The 21,479-nt window shown below is 38.8% G+C and overlaps 1 protein-coding gene across 1 annotated transcript in view; it reads left to right on the forward strand.

The window, feature by feature from the left end:
- Positions 1–21,479, forward strand: part of PIK3C2B (phosphatidylinositol-4-phosphate 3-kinase catalytic subunit type 2 beta) — a 1,063,900-nt gene that overhangs the window by 286,497 nt on the left and 755,924 nt on the right. Inside the window, exon 5 of the mRNA XM_044076750.1 lies at positions 10,879–10,999. Within this exon, the coding sequence (XP_043932685.1) occupies positions 10,879–10,999 (121 nt within the window). The remainder of the gene's footprint in view (positions 1–10,878; positions 11,000–21,479) is intronic.

Below are 21,479 nucleotides of genomic sequence, written 5' to 3' on the forward strand. Positions count from 1 at the left end.
GGCCTCTTGCATTCTCATGATTCCATATGCAAAACTGCATATGAGGAAATTGCAATGGTACCGCAAGAACACTTGGTGTTAACACACACAGGACCTGGATGTGATAATTCCTCTGCTTCCATGTCTGTAGACAGAGTTTCTTTGGTGGGCAACAGCCTGTCTACAGAACAAAGGCATGCCTTTTCGCCCACCCCTGGCCACTCAAGTTCTTACCACAGATGCATCGGACTATGCATGGAGAGCTCACCTGGATGGCAGATGCATACAGGGAAGTTGGAATGCCCAGCAGATGCACCTGCACATAAATTTAAAGGCATTGATGGCAGTCCAGTAGGCTTTACTAGCTTTCAAGCATCTTCTTTCTCCAGGGACCCTTCTTGTCAGGACAGACAACACCACAGTCATGTGGTACATCAACAATCAGTGAGGGATTCATTCTTACCTCCTGTGCAGATAGAGCATGAGTCTGGTTCATAGCAGCATCCCTGGGCCTGCATCTCCTAGCTCAGTTTCTTCCAGGAAGGCTCAATGTTTTGGCAGACCAGTTGAGCGTACAGACCCTGGATCCTCACAAGTGGCAGCTGAACAGAGCAGTTTTTTACAGCATCATTCAACATTGGGGCACTACTCAAGTGGATCTCTTCTCCTCTCCAGACAACCATCTTCTACCTCTTTTTTGCACCAGACAGCATCACAGCAGAGCCTGGTGAGTGGATGCTCTGTCCTTCCCTTGGACACTGCTGTCAATTTATACCTTCCCTCCTCTTCCTTTTTTTCCCAGCGTATTGTTGAAGATCAGGGACAAATGACCATGGACTATTCTCATAGCTCTGGACTGGCCCAGGCAGCATTGGTATCCCCTGCTTCACAGTCTCTCCCAATTTCCTCCTTGGCATCTTCCTCTGAGGCCATATCTTTTGGTTCAGGAAGGGGGAAATGTTCTACATCCTCATCTTCAGTCTCTCTATTTGGCAGCTTGGCTCATTGTATGACTTCCATCCTATTCTTCTTCCCTGTCCCAGCAGGTGGTTGACATGCTGGAGGAGGCCAGGAGGCCTAGCAATAGGAAGTCTTATGTTGGCAAATGGGAAGGATTCTCTTTTTGGATGCAGGCTAGAGGGGAATCTTCTTTTCAGCCTACCCTTCCTCTTATCCTGGAATACCTGGCTGATTTGCTTCAGGGTGGTCTTTCTTTTTCCTCTATCAAGATCCATGCTTCAGCCATTTCTGCTCATTGTTCTTTTGAACAACCCATTTTCTCTCATCCTTTGATGAAAATGTTTTTCAGAGGTGCTTGCAACTTAAAACCTCCCAGAAGGGCACCTACACCAGCCTGGGATCTTAATTTTGTTCTAGAGAAACTCACTCTTCCTCCTTTTGAGCCAGCTGCCACTGCAGATTTAAAGTTTCTCTCGTGGAAGACTGCCTTTCTCTTGGCTATAACTTCAGCAAGGAGGGTTTCGGAGCTGCAGGCTTTAATGGCTGTGGAGCCTTTTCTTATTTTCCATGCAGATAGGGTCTCTCTGAGAACCAACCCCTCCTTTATGCCTAAGGTGGTTTCTAGCCTGACTCTTAATCAGTCCATACACCTTCCTACCTTCTTTCCTAATCCTCGAAATAGAGGTGATAGGATCCTACATTCTCTTGATGTGCATAGACAGCTCAAGTTTTACCTGGACAGGACTTAAGTCTTTTGGAAATCAGCTCAGCTATTGGTCAGCTTTTCCCCTGGAGCCCAGGGCAAGGCTATTTCTAAGCAAACCATTTCTAAGTGGATTGCACATTGTATTACTTTTTGTTATTCCTTTCATGGCAAGGTTCCTCCTCAAGAGGTTAGGACCCAGTCAAATAGAGCAGCTTCCACTTCTGCAGCCTTTTTAAGGGGTGTCCCTACTAAAGACATTTTGGAAGCTGCCACATGGTCTTCTGTTCACACTTTCACAAAGCATTATAATTTACCTTTGTTTTCAAAAGCCAGGGCAGGGTTTGCCACTGCTGTTCTGCAGGGCATTATCTCCAATCCTTGATTCTGTTGGTTCCTCCTCCCTTTTCTCTGGGCTTTGGTAATCAACCCATTGGTTAGGACTGCAACAGTGAAACACGATGAACATAGTACAGTTGTGTACAATTACCATAAGTGTAGGTGTTCGAGTGTATTCACTGTTGCAGTCCTGCTTTCCCTCCCTCCTTCCCCCTTTTTCTCTTTTCCTAAGGTACAGGCTGAATTTGGTATAAGCCTTGTTTTCTGGGGGCTTCTGACTGTTATGGCAAGAAAGACTGAGGAAGTGACATCGGCTGCCTCCCTGACGTCCTTTACAACCGATAACAGCCGATGTCATTTTTACTTACCATTGGTATTCTGGCAGATCGAGGGCTACCGGGAGCCTGATAACCCATTGGTTAGGACTGCAACAGTGAATACACTCGAACATCTACATTTATGGTAAGTGTACACAACTGTATTCCATAAAGCACCTTTCAGTCTACTGTGTTTAAATACATGTCTGAAACACACAATAGTTTCAGGAAATGTACTATCCATTGAAAGCTGACCCCACTATACTGTTAAGGAGAGGTTTTTATGCTTTACTTAACCCCTTACAATCAGGAGGTGAAAGGCGAGAGAGGTCTACATGTGTTCCCCACAAGGTTTGGTTCTGCATTTAAGACCTAGCCTTTCCTCTACTGCAGACCTTGTGTAGTCATCCTCAGCCATGTCCTTAATTCTCCGTCATGCTGATACTGACCATGACTAGGTAACCCCCCCCACACACACACCCCTGCAGACGATGAGGTGGCTAATACCTCCCTCATTCCCTTTTGTCTACCACCAGCTAGCTCTCCAATGCCTCAGATGCTGTTTAAATTAAGGCTGTAGACATTAAAGGCTGACTCTGTCCTCTTTGACAGTGAGGCATTCTACGTACATTACTTTTGCAGTTCTACAACCTTCCTTATTGCAGAGACATAAAATGCAGAAATTATTAACAGCAGCACCTGAAATGTTGGTGTCAACCAGAAATCACACAGAAACACAAGGAATTAATTACATATAAGAAAGTCTGGAAATTGATAGCATTACTGAAGTATAGAAAAAACATAAATGAAGCAACAGCAATAAAGGAGAGTAACAGTTTTCAAAAGTATGTATCTGGCGGAAGAATAGAATGTGAAAGTGAAGAGGCGCATTAATCGACCACATAGTACCGTGGGATTTATTTATTCATTTACATTTTAGTAACTCAGTAGGTGAGCTGGTTGCCTGAGCCTTTTCAGCAATGGTTCAAAATGTAAGCAGTGCAGAGAAGGTTACAGAAATCAAAATGCAGACAACATGGATATGTACAGGGCAGTAGTATACAATGCTTGAATGGTTCGTAAAGAGAGCAGGTTGTTACAAAACAAATACTCATATCTAGATGTATACTATATATTGCAAAAAAGGGAAAAACAAAAATATTGATAGTGTCAGTAAAAGCACAAAAATAGTTGGAGGTGTCTGTCAAATGTAAATGGTACATTATTTCAAATGTAATTAGTATTCCAAATTTCTAATGTCTGGGGACTGGATATTCCAAACAGCTGGAGCTATATCACTCGGGGGGGCTGAGCAGCAGCTAGTACAAATGAGAGGTCATACAAGTGGGGGGAGACTGCTTTGAGATCTAAGGGAATGGTGTTGTCATCCTCAGTTAGTTTAGCAGTAAATGGGACGGCACCTCTCCAGATGCAGCATCTTACTGATGAATGTAGCCAAGAGAAGTGTGTGGTGCATGGGGTGGTAGCTTATTATAGCAGGGCAGAAAGAGTGCTGCTGCCTGGCATTAGAGGTGGAAATTAAGTGGCAGATTTTACGCTTTGCAGTTTGAAGCAGTTTGCTGCTGTGCTGGGGAAACATATTTAATGGAGAAGTCTGTATTTAAATTTTGAAATTAGAGTATTTTTCACATTAGACCTGAGAATTTCTGGACTGAGAAACTCTGTGAATTTGTAAGCCACATTAAGATTATTGAGGACATTAAGTGATGTGGTTTCAGCACAGAAGTTAATGCTGAAGGACTGGTTGAACAAAATCCCTAGATGTTTATGTATGGAAGTCACAGTAATGATAAAAGCAGGTGGACTCTTACTGTGTAGGTCAGATGCATTTATTAGTCAATAAAAGGTGTCAGATAACATGAAAGGTGTTTTGATGTCTTTGACTAAGAGCAGATTAATACTGAACCATTGTTAGATTTTAAGTAAGCAGTCTGACCAGAGTGGCTTTGTATGTTAAAGACAATAGTACTTGATCAAAGTGTGATAAAATTGTGCACGAAATCACTTTGATACAAGTGAGATCTCTGCTAAGGTGTCTAATAAAAAGAACAAAAAGAATGGCCCTAAGGACCGATCCATGAGGCACACCAGATGCAAAGTTTGTGGACTCAAAGATGTCAGAACCAATTTGATCAAATTCTATTCCCAAGGTAGTTGTTAAACCATCCAAGTGGACCATTCCTAAGACAAACAATGGTAAGTCTGCTTAGGAGGAGGGAATGGAGAACTACATCAAACACAAACTTAGTTCATCTTCTCCATGTTGGATAGAGTATTGTATCGTACCTGGTAGAGGAGAGTGAGTGTATTGCATCAGTTCTGGAAGCCATTCAAAGTGGTTGACAGTAAACAACAAACTCTACAATATGCTAGACTCTGAGAATAAATTATGTTGTCCGTGATTATTTAAGTTGCTGAAGTACAGAACCTTTACAGCTTCCATGAGATATAATGGGAATGGAGACTTTGGTTAGTGATGCAAATGAAGCATTTCTATAGGCTCATAGGCCCATAGGTGTGTACTAGGCTAATGGCCCTGGAGCCTTTACAAGCCTAGCCCATAGGATTACCCTGGCATCGTGCCACCCGACCTTAGTTTCCAGTGCCTCTGTCGAGTAGAGCCACTGTATTGATCCCGGGGTGAATGTGAATGAGGAGAGTTATGAATGAGCAGAGTTTATCATAAGCATTCTACATATTTCTTGAATGAATAATGACATCCACTCCTTGCTGAGAAATTTCTCATATCAGGTTTAAGGAATATGTTAAACATGAATCCAGGTAAATTTAGTTCCCATTCAGCATACATTGATCTTTTTATCTGAACTATCATCTCTTACATTTCTATGCTTCTGGTGGATTCTCTTTTACTGTGGTGCTTTGAATACTTTTTATGTATCTAACTCCTTTGATGATGCTTTTCACAGTCATACACAGAAAAAGCATAACTCCAACAACTATAAGCAACTTTAGTGGCTGTGCCTACTTGCTGGACAGCTGTTACTGTATTTTAAATCTAACGTTTTGGCATGATTCATATTTGTAGTTGTATCTGTATTTAGTGTCCATAGCCATCATTTGCTACTTCATATTGGGAGCTGAAAAGGTGGGTTCTCTAAAAGGAAGAAAATGTTTACTCGGCTGATTCAGTTAGATTTCACTTTTAGTTTTACTTCAGCCTTTAATACCCAAGAGATTTAAATGTCAATAATTCCAATAAACATGATGCGCTACATTTTGAAGATGCCCTTTCACTGTCTATGTCAAGAGACCGGATTTGACTTTCACTTCGTTTTACACTGAGTGACGTACATTTCATTAAATAATTCTTCTCAGTGCCTCCAGAATAGAAAATCACTGCAGATGCTGTGAACAGGCTTAATTTATCAGACATATTATAGTTACATTTAAAGAACAAGTCTTTTTATTGACACTAATGAGCCATTCAATTATCTTATCTTCTTCATCACTGTTTTAAGTATGTCTATCACAGACTATTTATAGAAAATCTACTGATTTGCTTCACTTACTTTGCTGCCGTAACACAAAAACACAATAATAGCCACTGAATGAAAAGCACCCTTTACAAAACTGCACCAATGACAATGGCCAATGCACTCTAAACATATTAAAAATGTAAAAAATGCATTAAATTCTAACGTAAAATGTGTTAGGCATTCTAGTAGAGTGCTTTCTTAGCCACATAAAATGTACATAGCATAGAATGGTGCATTTATTACCAATATATGCATTTTGTATATGCATTCAAGATAGCATGCCTTTCACTTTGCTTTTTCTCATTTCATGGAAATGTTGATATTCAGCCTAGGAGTCTCTCATTTAGTTGCAAATTTCAGCTTTCATCCATGGTTATTCCATTGCTCAGGTGCATAAGTAAGTAAAATCAAAGACAGTGAATGTTTCATAACTGAAAGGTATTGTACTTATCTTTTACCAGACAGATGTACATTTCATTATTTTGTTGCCGCAATGCTGTTCAGGCTGAGTAAACACCTTAATATTGGAGAAAATTGTTGCTTTCATACTTTCCATATATGTCAGCGATCTATTGACCAACAAGCCTGCAGTGACTGATCATTGCTGCAGAATCATGCAAAAGCTCAAACATTACATGGCCCAGGATAATACTAAAGCATAAAAAGGTTAAAGTATGTGTTTTAGCTTTTGCACTATATGGAGAAGTAATTTTTAGGGGGTTGTGTACACTGCCATCAGAAGAGTGTCCCTTGTCAGGAAATTTAGTCAGCTTTCAGTTTTGTAGACTGATAGTCTCAAAGTAACATTTTTGTCTGTTCGAGTTGTTGGCAGAAGAGAGACTGTCTTGGGGAATGGGCAGTGTGGTGCGGGAGCAGGAGAAGAATAAGGGGAAAATGTCCTTTTAGGAATTGGTGTCAGCTTTAAAGAAGGTAGTTGTACTATTGTTAGATGAAAAGAATGATGACTGTTATCTCTCTCTATTGTCCTTTAGGCTATTTTTTATTTTTATTGCTGGGAAGATGTGATTGCTTCTATACAGTTTCTATGGCTTCTTTAACTTTTTAACAGGTGACAACACTCTGATGTTGAGTAAATTGATGTATATTCAGGGTTTTTATTGTAGTTTGAGGGAATGGATTTAGATTTTATTTCTAGAGATTAGTTTGGCTTTGAGAGCCTTTAAAACCCGCAACAGACCCTGGCAAACACAAGGAGCAAGCTTCACCGAAACAAGTACAAAAACATCAGGACTCTGGTAATACATGGCAGAGCTAAACAACATTAGAACACGGCAAACAGTAGAATGCATAAGATCAGGGTCTTCCACTAGGTAGGCAACTGAGATAATCCACCACATCATTGCAGCTGCATTCTGTTACTGTGTTATTTTTTTCCATTTAAATTAGCCTTCTTTTTTGCTAGTGGTTTGATAGATCTTGAAAAGCATAATTTTGAGAAGCGTTATTGCATTTATTACCTTTCAGTATCACCTGTCCTGTAAGGATAATGAGGCACATGGAGCTACTGGTTCAGCAAAGACCAGATGGAGACAGTAGCATAGGGTCATAGGAATTACGAGGCAGTTGTGACAAAAGACGTGCATCTTGCTAACACCCACTCTTTTGTTTTACCCCCTTCCCAGGAAGAGCAAAGCAGTTCATTCCAGGGACAAGTTTGAGAACCCACCCAGTCATCCTAGTTAGAACTGAAGGATTCTAAGGTGTCATATTGTTAACCATCATGAGGAGGTCTATTCTAAATGAGAGGTAGGTGTTGGATAATAAATGCATCCGTCCATTGAGTTTTATTTCTCTGTTTGTATAGTTTGTCTGTTATTCTGGTGTTAGAGGACCTGTTTGATTTGCTGAGATGCAAGACATCAAAGCGGATAGGATCACTGATAGTTCAGAATCCAAGGCATTGATCTCCCTTAAGAGCATATAAGACACAGAATAAAGGGTCAGTATTTCAAGTCTTTCCTGGTAGCTCAGTGTCTTTAGACATGCAGTTCTGCTTTGACTAGACAATTTGAAAGCCCTTAGAGATTGCTAATTTGTCTCGCTAGGTGGAGCCCAACTCCGTGATATAGGTCTAATTAGAGCGGCATACAAGGGTGTTTTGACGAGGATGAGTTGCCTTTAGATACTAGTTGTGCTAAGCAGAATGATTTTCTGACTACTCTAGTTTCATGGTGGCCAAATGTGAGGAGTTATCCACTCAGGTTCCTAGAACCCTAGCTACATTGTCATTTTGGAGAGAAGAATTAGCTGTGCTGTATTTTGACTTGACTATATTTCTAAATCGGTGAATAGCTCATTTTGTTGCATTTAATCCTTTTTCATCTCACTACTTGTTTACAAGGATACATCTCTGTTGTAATGAGGGGGATTTAACAATAATGCCCAGTTTACACTCCTCTATGAATTTAGCTAACCAGTTATCCTAATTTCTGGTCTGGAGATTGGAGGACTAGTTGCTGAAAAGGAAGGGTCCCAGTGCTGAGGGGCACCACTAGTTACTTCATACTTACAGGAGGCTCCTGCCACTTGGACAATGAGTGTTTGGTCTTTTAGCCAGTTTGCTGTCCATATCACCATATAAGTACTGATGTTTAAGGCATTTGGCTTATTAACAGTGCCAGCATGGGGAATAGTGTCAAATATCTTGGTCAAAACCAGATAAGCTGTGAAGACAGGATAACTGCTTTGTACAGCTTGAATGACTTTCTCAAAGAAGTTGACCAAGGATCTCTTTGATAAAGCCATACTGTTGTGGATCTAGCCTAATATTTTTTTGTTAATTCATAGCTAATGAGGCCGGCTATGACACATTTCATGCCTTTGCAAATCAGACTAGTCAAGCTAATGGGCTTGTTGCTCCCTAGGGTGCATGGTAAGGGCGCCCTAATGTAGAGCCATCATCAGTGTGGTTAGATATATTTTGGGGACATAACCTGCATGTAGGCTTAATTTGTGGAGAGGCTAAATAAGAGTGTGTTTCACATTGCTTATAAGGCATCCAGATAAGTTTTCTATAGCCATGGTAGTAGTGTTTTTGGTCTTAGAAAGTACCTTCAGTGCATGCAACTTTGTGATGTTAGGAGGTGTAAGAGACATGGGAAATGGCAGAGAAGGGATAATTGTGGGAGGAAGTTTGTGCTAAATGTGTCTGCTAGTACATTTGCTATGTCAGTTGGGGTAGATTGGGTGATACCATTATGGCTTCGTTCTGAGCACTCCTTGAGCTTTCTTACTTTACTAATGTAGTTAAACACGGACTTGTGATGAATCTTCACTTCAGAAGCTAATTTTAGTTTTTGATTTGATCTGGTAGCTGTGATTGTAGATTTTAACTCCTTGATGTAGACCTTTCAAATGTCCCTCTTTTGGAGGAATGTTCCTGTTTTCAGGCTTGATTTAGGATGTTCCTATTTTTGGAAGTATGGCCTTATTTTTAGGCTTGATTTACCCGTTCACACAATTTCTAAATCCCTCTCATCACTTATGTTTGAAGCTGTCTAGTACTTAGAAAACCACACTACACGACCAGCATACTAGTGGCAATAATAGTTTTAAGAAAGATTCAACGCATCTTAAAACTCCCTTCTTCCCAAAGCAAAAGTAAATGACCTTCTATGATAAAAATGTTGTGATGTAGATTATTAAAGTCTACAGATTTTATACTATTTTGATAATGTGCTTATAAATTTTCCATCATTTGTGTCACTCTCTCTTTTATAAACCTGTTTGAGTAATTTCCCACATTCCTATTGATTCCTATCAGAAGCGGGAAGAGTTATGTGCTATTTGGAATTCAAATTCTATCCTAATTAGATGATTTGATTTTTAGCTGGATGTTCCTATTTTTCAAGGGTCTTATTCCTATTTTCAGTGTGTGAATTGCGAGTATATTTTGATGTGACCTTTGATGTGAGGAGTTTATGATCTACTGTACGATTGAAGATTTTTTTTTCTTTTGTTATAGAGGTTGTTTATGTCAGGGTTGTTTATTCTTAAACGTCCCATTATATTTTCTTCCATTAGGGATGATCAGGACTCGACAATATGGGCATAACATTCACCTGTATGGATAGTAGCAGGTTTGTCTGAAGTCCTTAAGTTTAGAATTATTTTCTGCAGGGTTTAGTGATGTCATTCCTAGCTCAGAATTATGACCTCTCATTTTAACAAACTGCATGTAGCCAAAAAGTGCAGAAAGTACCATGGATGGATACTTGCAGAATCACCTCCTTGATTTGGGCTTCATAGTACATCAGTGGCATGGTATTTATTATGTGTAAAGCTATAGTCAGGACCATTACAGTGCAGTGGACAAAGACATTAGTGTCTTGGCTGGGTTGTTTTTGTCTAATTGTTTGTAATTAAGCACTTAATGAATCCACAGTCTCAATAGTTCCACAAATGGGATGTAAGAGAAATAGGGGTAAATATATGAGAAGGTACTCCGAAAGTATGACTTTACTGCAGAAACTATAATCTAATTTTCTGAAACATTTAATACTATACAATGTGAAAAATACACTTGTAATTTGCACACAGCTAAAAATATCCAGAATGCCATAGGTTTTGGCAAACTATGTTTATTTACTCCAGTAACATCTGTACTGTAGACAGCAAAAGTTTATATTACCATACTGTTATGTTGAAGTCATTTTAATGAGCAACATAGATTTCTAAAAGAGAAGTACTGCTTCTGTAGAGTCTTAGAACATCCCCAGAATGTGTGCCATACCAATCTCAAATGACATAGGCCAATCACATGGGGTCTTCATATGAAACTAACGCATCTGTTTGTTTCATATTTTAATTACTTATAAATGAATGCAACAAAATAAAAGAACTTTCCTCTGGTTAATTGATGGTGATGCATCTAGTTCCAGTTGGCATGCTATCTATGATGAATCTTTCTGTCCTTGATGTTCAAAATAGCAAACTAGACTCTGATGTGTATGCTGTGTTATAATAGTACAGTACAGCCTACAGAACTTGAGTAATTTACATGTTTTAAAATTTAAAGTGACACTGTTTTTTTGGTATGCAGGTGATTCAATAGTAGACCTCTTGATCCATCAGACTCTGTGTTATACTCATGAAGACCTTCAAAATGTAGATGTGAATGACTTTGTCCTTAAGCTGTGTGGGCTGGAAGAATTTCTACAAAAGTAAGTGATGTACTTCATTTCCAACAGATGTTCTTGTTAGTTTAATTTTGTTTGTTGTGTTTTGCATTCTCAGATCCATTTATCTGTCTATTAAGTATTCACAATCTATTTTTTTCTGTATAGATATTAATGTGCTGTTTAGTTGTGTCAGGAAGTTGGCTTGCTCAAAACAAGTAAGGGTGCTTCGCTTGTGCGCTGAGAACAACAGTGTGAAAAATGTCTTCAACTGTCAGGACATTGCATTTCTTTTTTCCATAGTTTCTTGTTAGATGATGATGGAAGAGGAATGGTTATAATCTCAGCAAATACTGTCCTTGTACCACCAATATGCATTTAAATTACAGACCGTAATTCATCAACAATGATGATAAACTGGCCTTCACTTTGAACTGTATTGATCTCTTTCAAGACCTTGTGTCAGAGATCATATGGCTTGAAATGACAGTGAACTCCATTAAAAAATACAGGTGTATGAGGTACGCACTATGACTGTAGAACTATGAGACAGGCATTCTCTCCCACTGGAGAGTAACGATTCAATCCAGCATTAGTCTTTATTTTCTAGCAATGACTAGATTGCATGGCCATTTTTGCAGTATCAGACTTATTGTTGTCTGATCCTTACATTGTTGTTGTTGTGACTTTCGGCTTTTCCCAGTAAGGGGTCACCACAGCAGAACTCCGGTCCACTAATGAGATTGGTAATTGATATTTACGTGCCGAGTTACCAGCCCTGACGCACAACCTTCAATGAAGGTACGCCCATTCACGCATGTCTCCACGCAGAAGACGCTCTAGCTGAGAATCGAACCAAACGGCGTCTTACTGTGAGGCGACAATGCTACTTTACATTGGTGGTGAATATTAGTTAATTCAAAAAGAAATGTGTCCCAAGCTATCTTCAGTTCTTCTTGTGTTAAACCGTATCAACGATGGTAATAAGCAGCCCACGTGTATATGTATCAGAGCATCCAGCAAGGAAGACACTGTTGGAGAATGGTGGGTGGGTATCCATACTGATGGAGTCCATCCCTTTGTCCCGCCTAGAAATCCATTGCCCAGTACTGACAGACATGATATTGCTCATGGTAATGGACAGCCTTAATAGAATACTCTGTCCAGAGACTGTATGCAGCTTCTAGTGTACACTGAAGATCCAGGCACACAACTCTGTGGCAGTCTTAATACATGTCCTGCTAGAGGCATTCCTGAAGAAAGATGTAAACATGATTGCTGTTCTTGGAGTGTCCTATAAAAAGTTACTTAACGTTCTGCCGTATTAATCACAGTACAATGTAATATGCTATCCCTTTAACAAGCCCCATTTTATGACTAAAGGATGTATTTGACATTTTCTAATGTTAGCCCATACTGAAAATATCTTCCATTTTTTAGATCTAATCTTCATTTATCACATAAATAATATGATTCTTTGGCCAATAATGTGTGCCTGGAATTAGGGAAAAATTATTCAAGCAGAAAGACTGGGGTGTCACAAAAAAGGCTGTGAGAGCTTGCTATTATCCTCTCTTAAGAGGCTTGAAATACTGGGATTGAGAGTGGAGTTTGAGAGGGCTTGCACAGTAGCAGAAACATCAGACCTTAGCCATTTTAGGGTTTTTAGGATGATACATACTACTGTCTGTTTGGTGCAGCCCAGCACCCTTTTTAATTAGGGGAAAATGTGGGAATGCCTGGAGAAATGGAAGTGCATATATTTTGCATACTTTGAGGTAGGATGTTTTGAAGAAAAACAGCCCCAGCATGTGTTCTGCAGAGCTGCAGAGAGATCATTCTTGGCAGTTCCTCACAGAAGTGACAAGTGTTAAAACATTTATTTATCCATTCTTTTTCAATCTTACGCAAGATGCCATTTCTTGATGAGGCTATTGGCCAGAATTGTGCATCAACCGAGGAGGTAGACAATATGAGGTATCACTGTTTCTTTTCCTTAAGTATGAGTGGACATTTGTTTTATTGTACCAGACTACAGTGGTGTTGTCAGTATAGATTTATATTGCTTAGGACAAAAACATTTTTATATGTTATATATATTTGTCTTGAGACAATATAGTTAAGTGTCTCATGGTACCGACAACCACATAATCCTTAAAGCAACACATACAGTTTGTCAGAGGTGTACTTGCACAGTGTCACTGGAGACTAAATTCTCACATATAAGCATGCATCAAGTTGTCAAAACCATGCACATAACGCCCATCACGCACAGCACACGTTACACACATAGATCAATGTATACCTAGGCACTTGAATGCGATCTTCATAAACAACAAAGCTGTTCTGCAGCAAACCCAAAAGCACCCAGCAAAGACAACACTTAACAGCACTCATATACCCACACCCAGTGGAGCTCCAAATATGAAGCCAGTAAAGCAAGAACACAGACTTCTCAGGACTCTACTCATAGGAGACTCCATTGTAAGACATACTGATGCCCCTCTAAGCAGACTGAACAAGGAGAAGATGTAGGTTAGTTGCCTATCTGGAGCCAGGATCTGCCCAATTATGCCTGCACTCAAATCATTACACCACAGGTACCAGTGTGATTCCACTGTAGTCCACGCAGGTGTAAATGACCTGACATGTATGTCCCTGGACTGTACAAAGAGTCTGGTATGAGTCTAGCACCGAGCTGCATATTACCTTCACTGAGGATGATGCCATAATATGAATAAAACATGATTGATTTTTAACAATTGGCTTAGTTTCCAGTGTTATTTTGAGGGGATCCAATATTTGTCAGCATGGGAGGACATGATTAGCAGACCGTGTTACTTTGCCAGAGATGGTCTTCACCTGTCCCCTTAAGGTTTTCAAGTACTGGCTAAATTTTATCCACCTCTATAGTGCCTTTTTTAGGCAGTTGTAAATTGCCAAAATTACCTCACTATTACTGCTCAATGTCAGGAACCTAAACAAAAAACTGCACTCCCTTCAACACCTCCTCACCCTTGAGAGTATAAACATCTACGCAGTTACTGAAATATGGCTTAAAGCTGCAGAGAGTACCCCGGCAGTGAAAGGTTTCACTGCCTTCCACATTTTTAAACCAGTAGCTACACAGACAGAAGCTAAATGTGGAAGTGTCTCAATATACATCAATAACAAGTATACCTCTGTGTTGGTTAAACAGGATGACATACTGGAGTTTCTCCATGTTCAAATCAATGTAGATAAAATCCAATGCCATATTCTGGCTAGATATAGGTCACCCTCCATGTCCCAAGAAACACACAGTACATACTTGGGCATACTGGAGACACTTACCATCCAACCAAACACCCTACTCATGGGGGAGTTTAATTACCCCTCTATAGACTGTGGGTCTTACCTGGCCTAAAATCTGTAGGGATAGAGATTCCTGGACTTTGTAAACATAAATACCCATGTCCACTTAGTGCATATGCCCACCAGAGGCTCCAACATGCTGGACCTCATTCTCACAGATATGGCAGAATGATGCCCTCCCCCCATAACTCTATAGAGCCATGTCAATGGCTGCATAGAGGCTGCTGTTCCTATCAGAACTAATCCCAGAAGTAACTCCAAAAACAAATTGCCCTGATGGCATACTAAATTAAACAGGATATACAATAAAAGGAAAAAAAAATCATGGCTAAAGTCAGGAAGTGTAACTCCCAAAAAGAACTGTCTCTTTAAACTAAACAGGAATGTAAGAGGGCTAATTTGGTCAAATAAAGGCAACCTCAAGGTTAATGTAGCCTTTCAAGCAAAAGACAACAATAAGGTCTTCTTCAGCTATGTCAGAAACCTTAAGAGCAGCACACAGCAGTGTGCTGAACTGGTGATTTAATGGTGCTATGTTCACCGAGTTTGGCAACATAGCAAATCTGTTGGCTGACAATTTCCATTCCAGTTTCAGCCCCACTTGCTCCCAGCCACCTCCCAAGAAATACCCACAAACATAGCCCCTCCAACTATAACTATAGATTATGTCATGGCTGTGCTCACTAAAGCCAAGAACACAGCCGAAATTGGCTCCAATAGCATCCCAGCATGCCTCATGAATAGTCTAAAATACAACATATCACGACCATTGAAGTCACTGTTTAAATATAGTTTTGAAGCAGGTTTTGTGCTATGAGAATGGAGGACTGCAGTGGTCATCCCCCATGATAAGGGAGGATCATCAACAGAGCCTGAAAACTATAGACCCATTGGTCTGACTAGTCATATTTGAAAAGCCACCGAAAGTGGAAATGATCAAAAAGACATACAAGACTTCCAGACACTGGCTTCATCCCAGCTTGGCTTTGTCAAAGTAAGGTCATGCCTACTGAAGTTGATGGATTTATTTGAAAAGTTCACCAAGGCAATGGATGAGGGTAAAGTGATGCATACTGTCTTCCTAGATCTGGCAAAGGCATTTGATACAATATCCTACTTGTTCATTCTTATCAAACTTCCAGAACTAGAAGCAAACACCTTTATAATGCTCTGGACAAGACAGCCTGCTCATGGATAGGACCCAGGAGCTTAGGACTGGTGAAGCTACCTTCACAAAAAGGTCAGTCACCAGTGAAGTCCCTTAGGCCTCTATTTTGGGCCCAGTCCTCTGGCATTTACTTCTTGGGGATCAAAGCCAATGTCACAAGGTTCTGGCTGACTAAATTCACAGATAATGGAAGACTTGGAGCAGCCATAGAATCCCCCCAAGACAAAAACATCCTACAGGAAGGTCTATCACAAAGAAATGACTGATGCCAAAGTCACAACTTATAACTCAATGCAAAAAAAATGCATTATAGTACCTTTTGGAAAGTCGACTACCCTGGGAAAACACATCATCAATAAAATGCCCCTAAGTGTTGACTTTCTAGTCAGGGATCTGGGAACTATTATAGATACTAACCTAGCCGTTGACCAACATGTGTCCAAGCTAGTAAGAAAATCCTTTATTGTTGCTCAACTGATAAGTAAAAGAATGGCAAGGTTCTGGGAAGTCATTATACCACTGTACTAGGCCCTCATCAGACTCATCATAGAGTATAATGCCCCTTCAGCATGTACCTGCCACTAACATGCAGCAACTGGAATGTCCGCATAGGTTCCATAAAAAAAAAAGAATACAAGGAGTAAACACTATGTCCTGTATGGATTGTCTCAAAGTCCTGCCTCTACACTTAGTCTCATACAGACTACCGAGAGTTGATCTATGCCTGGAGCTCAAGGCATCCTTGGACCCTGCTCTTGTGAACTTTTTGTATATCCTGAAGACAAAAAGCTTCACAACTGCTAGATTCAAAGACCTACAGTTTGACTGTGACACAAGTAGGACATGTTGGAGAGACAGATGTGTATCTCAGAGAATTTCCATTCTCTGGAATAAGCTCCCCATCCATGGGAAGCAAAAAGTCTGTCCCCAACCCCTATTAAAGCATTCCTTAGACCAGTGGATGGGAAACTGGAAATTTATCCCTGGTCTGGTGCCTATGTCTCTGATGGACAGAAACAGCTAGTAAATTGTGTCATAACCAAAAATTACCCTGTATAAAAAAAATGTCTAAAACATAAAACTTGTGGGTCACATTTAGTTTGCACAGTTCGGCATATAAAAGCTCTAGTGGTTGTTAGCGCAGTATGTACCTATGAACATAGGTGGTTGCTCTTGATGCTTCCAGGTTAATGTGAAGCATTTTTATTTTTTAATACAAACAACTTGCATACCCGCGGTGATGATGCTGCAGTAGCATTGCTGCCTCACAGTAAGACGCTGTCTGGTTCGATTCTCAGCTAGAGCGTCTTCTGCGTGGAGACATACGTGAATGGGCGTACCTTCGTTGAAGGTTGTGCATCAGAGCTGGTAACTCAGTACGTAAAAATGAACTACCAATCATTAGCGGACCGGAGTTCCGCTGTGGCGACCTCTAACCGGGAAAAGCTGAAAGACACAATCAATACAAGCAACTTGCATCTGTTTTGCCTGAAATTGAGCTATTAGAAGGCATTACTGCAAGTTTTGCCAAGCTGCATAGCTAAACAAGGTCTTTGTTATTACAGAGTCTGAGGCCTTAGTTCCTAAGTTTTTTGGGGAACAATTGTCTCTTTCTGATACAATATGTGTTAAAAAGAGCTGTAAGAAAACAGTACAAGCTAGTGTGAGCTGAAGGCCCATAAGATACTGCTGTGTAGTGAACTTTGTTTTCTAGGAAAGATTCCCATAAATTATGTTTTTTCCATCCTGTAGTGTGGAGGGATAAACTTGTAAATGCCATTGTGAATCAGTATTCCTAAAAAAAAAAAAAATGTATGGACTGCATGTGAGATACAATGTGTTAAGCCTGCTTGCATACAGGCATTATCTCATGCATGCTTTGGCTTAGATGAATTTTAGGCATGTTGCTAAATTTGACCCTGCTGTTGTTGGCCCTTGACCACCACATAGGTGAATAAACAGCTCAGATTTCCACAGCCTGTAACTGAGATTGGACAGGAAGTCTGTGACTACTTTTTCCAATTTCTAGGCCAACTCCTTTGGCATTTTCTTTACTACCTGATCCCAGCCTGTAATGTCACAGACAGGAATTTAACGTATAACTTACAGGAAAGGACAACGACCCTGGGACTGACCTAGAATTATTGCTTACTGGTCAATCTCTCCTTATTTGTCTTATCTCAGTTTGAAATTCTGTGCTGTGTTGCCTAGCCAGTGGGTTGTTGAAGGTACTAACTTAAGTCCCACACCCAAAGTCTTCCTAATTTGTTTAGTAACACGTTGTTTGTTGCTCTGCCATGTTTTCTTATCTGATTCATCTACAACTTCTTACCTGTTTCCCTCTTAATAGAATCAACCTCTCTTGTTACGTTTTTCATCTTCATGCTACCTCAAACCCCACTTTAATCAAACAATACTTTCACCACACAGAGAGGATTTAAAATGCCATGATTATAGGATGGCTACTAGGCTAATGACCCTAGAGCCTTTTTAAGCCTAGCCATTCATCCCCCAGTTTTCCCAAGTATCAATGCCTATGGGCTAGAATGGCTTTGGTCTGTGTCTGTGCCTTAGAGCTTATACAAACTGATACTGTCCATAATGGCCATGGACAAAAGCCAGGGGTGAATTTGTGATTTCCTATCAACTGGTCCAAACTACATTTGATCAGGCTTAGGGAAGAGCTCGGTTTCACATGAATGGGGACCTTACTTGTCTTTAGGATTCAAAAACCATGCATTTGTTTTTTTTTCTTTCTTTTATTTCCAAAATGTTTATACCATGACTTTGTCCTTTGAGAAGTTAATGCAGTCACTTGAACACTCATTATATATATATATTTTCTAAACTTAGACTTCATAATTGATTAATGACTTCAAAAAGTTTTGAAAAGTAATTTGAAGATGCTTTTAAGGTCATACAGACATGCCTTTATGTTTTGTACACACACTCATATGCCTTCTATTTCCAAGCTTCCAACAATTTCTGATACTCTAGGGACTAAGATGGTTAATTAATAAGCAATGCTTCATTTTATTTGGTTAACTCATTAAGAGTAATATATTGTTTGCTTTATTTTTCAGGCCTCGACAGAGGCACTGGGAACTAAGGTTGGGTGGCACAATGTCAGAGTAATCCTATGGGCTAGGTTTGTAAAGGCACCAGGGCCATTAGCCTAGTACACGCCTATGAACCTATGAACTATCAAAATTATGCATAGGTTGAAAAGAGCACACAAAATACATTTCATAAAATTGGAAAATGTAATAGTGCATTTAAAATTCCTATTGCTAAGCATGTTTGTAAAACTAATCAGCAGAATGCTCGTGTTTTAAGATCAACAGTTACATTTAAGGGTTTGACCATCAACCAGGAAAAGGAAACTCTTGTAGAAGAAGGAGGCATGGTATATTCAATGCATAATGCTCCCTTCCACCCTCTGGGTGACTAGTAAATTAGTTTGGAAAAATGTCTTACATTACTTTCTTAGAATGTGTACTTTAGTTTTTCAAGTGTTCTCTGGAATACTCTTGATGTTTGTTGCAGCTCTAAGATGGGGAACATATGTTATTTTTTTTGGTGATACTATTAACATGTTCAATTGCAGGAAGAAAAGTCAACATTGCAGCTGTTATATTGTATTCAGATTCTTCGTTGCTCTGTAGCCATACATAGGACATTGCTTTTTAGATATAGGTACTATACCCTTAGTTAATTACCTCATTTCAATATATCCTTTATTTACAAATTTCATTCCTCAAAAAAAAAAATCACTGTATTTATTTTCAGCAGGTGATATGCTCTACTGTTAATGTGGTATACACTTATTTTTTCTCAATTGTTTTTATTGAAAATTTTAACAACAAAACATTAATATATGATAATAGAAGTAGTATAAAACAAATATACCTATTTCAAAGAACAATAATAAACAACTAAAATAACTATTTACAATGGTGTCTACTATAAAACAAAGCGTGTTAAACAGAAAAATAAATGAGATAATAGTAGTTATTAGTTAATTATAAAAGCCTGTTTATCCAGCGGTTCTTTGAATTTCAACCATGTATTATATGAACAGGTGATTCTACATGTTCCTGTCTTTGATCATAAGTTCAAGATGACAGACGTCAGTTGTCGAGTGTATAAGTTCCTTCATAGTAGGAGTGGCTGATTTTTCCAGTTCTTGGTGATGGCGTTTCCTGCTAATGTTAAGATACTCCTTAAAAGAAGCCTAAACCTTGTCACCACAATAAACAGGACATGCTGGAGGGATAGATTCCTGTTCCAGAGACTTCCCATACTCTGGAACAGGCTACCCATCTATGTCAAGCAAATTCTTCATTAGCGCTCTTCAAGAAAAATCTTGATGAGTGGATGGGAAATAGGAAATACACCCTGGGGATCACTTCAGTATCTCTGCTCAACAGTGGCACAGGAAAATCACTTTCTTGGGTGGCATAAGCCAGGGAACCTTGTTGGCTAGGCTTACGTAGGCTCTTGGGACGATACCTACCTATGAACCTATGAAAGAGGGTATTTTATTTTTATGTCACAAGTTGGAAGAGGTGTATTAAATAAAATAAGAGATTTGGTCAGTATAAATGTATCATTAAAAGCAGACTGTAAGAGAGAGTTCATATTATCCCAATAAGTTTTTTGTTTATACAATCGTAAAACATATGCTGCCAATCAGCTTTAACATTTAGTTTACATATCCAGCATTCTATGTCTTTATTAAACATCAATTCAGCTTTACGTGGTGTGATAAAGGTTCTGTCTAAGAACTTCCAAGAGAATATCATCTACCTTAGTGATGAAATAGTCTGTTGTGAAGATTGGAATATTAGTTTTTTTTATAATTTTCACTTGAGTTATTATTAACAAGTCTAAAATAATCCTAATAGCTTTCTCTGTGCCATACTGTTGATTTCTTAAGTACCTTATATACTTTAGATAGAAGTCCCTTTCCAGTTGTACTCTAGTGCATTAAAGTAATGAGTAAATCAATGAATGTGGGGAAAGAACTTATTAATGATATGGTCAACATTTTGTAACTTCCTATTGTCTAGTAATTGATATCAGTATAACAGGTTTTTGTCATTAAATGTAGTCATTGTTGTTAAATTAAATGTATTAATACTATTTTGAGTGTAGGCAATTGGGTTCCTGAAAATGAAAAAAATAAAGGAGGTCATTATTGCATTAATATAATAAGAGTTAACCAATGAAATGTATTAGTAGTTATTTTAGTATGATATGACTTTGCTAAATTATTGGATTTATACCACATACTTCCCTACATATCTTTCCACATGGCATTGTAATTGTTATTTAACCAACAGATTATTGTCTTAACCAATGAGGATAAGGAATGTAATTCTAAATCTGGAAGACCAATACCACCTGATGTCCAGTCTCTAATGTGTTTATTAGGAAACCATAAAAATCTCAGAAACAAAGAATTATACTCTTTTATATTTTTTGGGGGAGTGAGAGTGATAAAGATTGTATTATATATAGAATTTTAGGAAGGATAATCATGTTAATTAAAAAGAGTCTCTCTTCTATAGTGAAAAAAATATTCCATTTATTAAGAGTTTGTTTTATGGAATTTGTTGTTATAATTAAGGGTTGTTATATCTTTAATATTGTCAGACAAGATTATCCCTAAGTAAGAGATTTTGCCATCTTTCACAATCTATGTAATTTCTTATCTATTTTATTAATATTATAATTAACAGGTAATATTTTAGACTTATTCTCAATAAAACTGATTCCTGATTTTTTTCTGGAATATTTCTATTGCTTAGAATAGTGCAATAAGAGAAGAATTGCAATCAGTCAAAGTTAATAGGATGTCATCTGCAAATAAATGTATTTTGGGCATTAAATCATTATTTATTAGTATGCATTTGATGTTTTTATTTGATCTTACATAATTTGTAAAATATTCCATAACTAGAGCAAAAAGCAATGGGGGACAAGGGACAACCCTGTTTA

The sequence above is a fragment of the Protopterus annectens genome, chromosome 7.part0 (genome assembly GCF_019279795.1).
Source record: "Protopterus annectens isolate FY-2018-M chromosome 7.part0, PAN1.0, whole genome shotgun sequence".
In the NCBI taxonomy this organism is placed as follows: Eukaryota; Metazoa; Chordata; order Ceratodontiformes; family Protopteridae; genus Protopterus; species Protopterus annectens.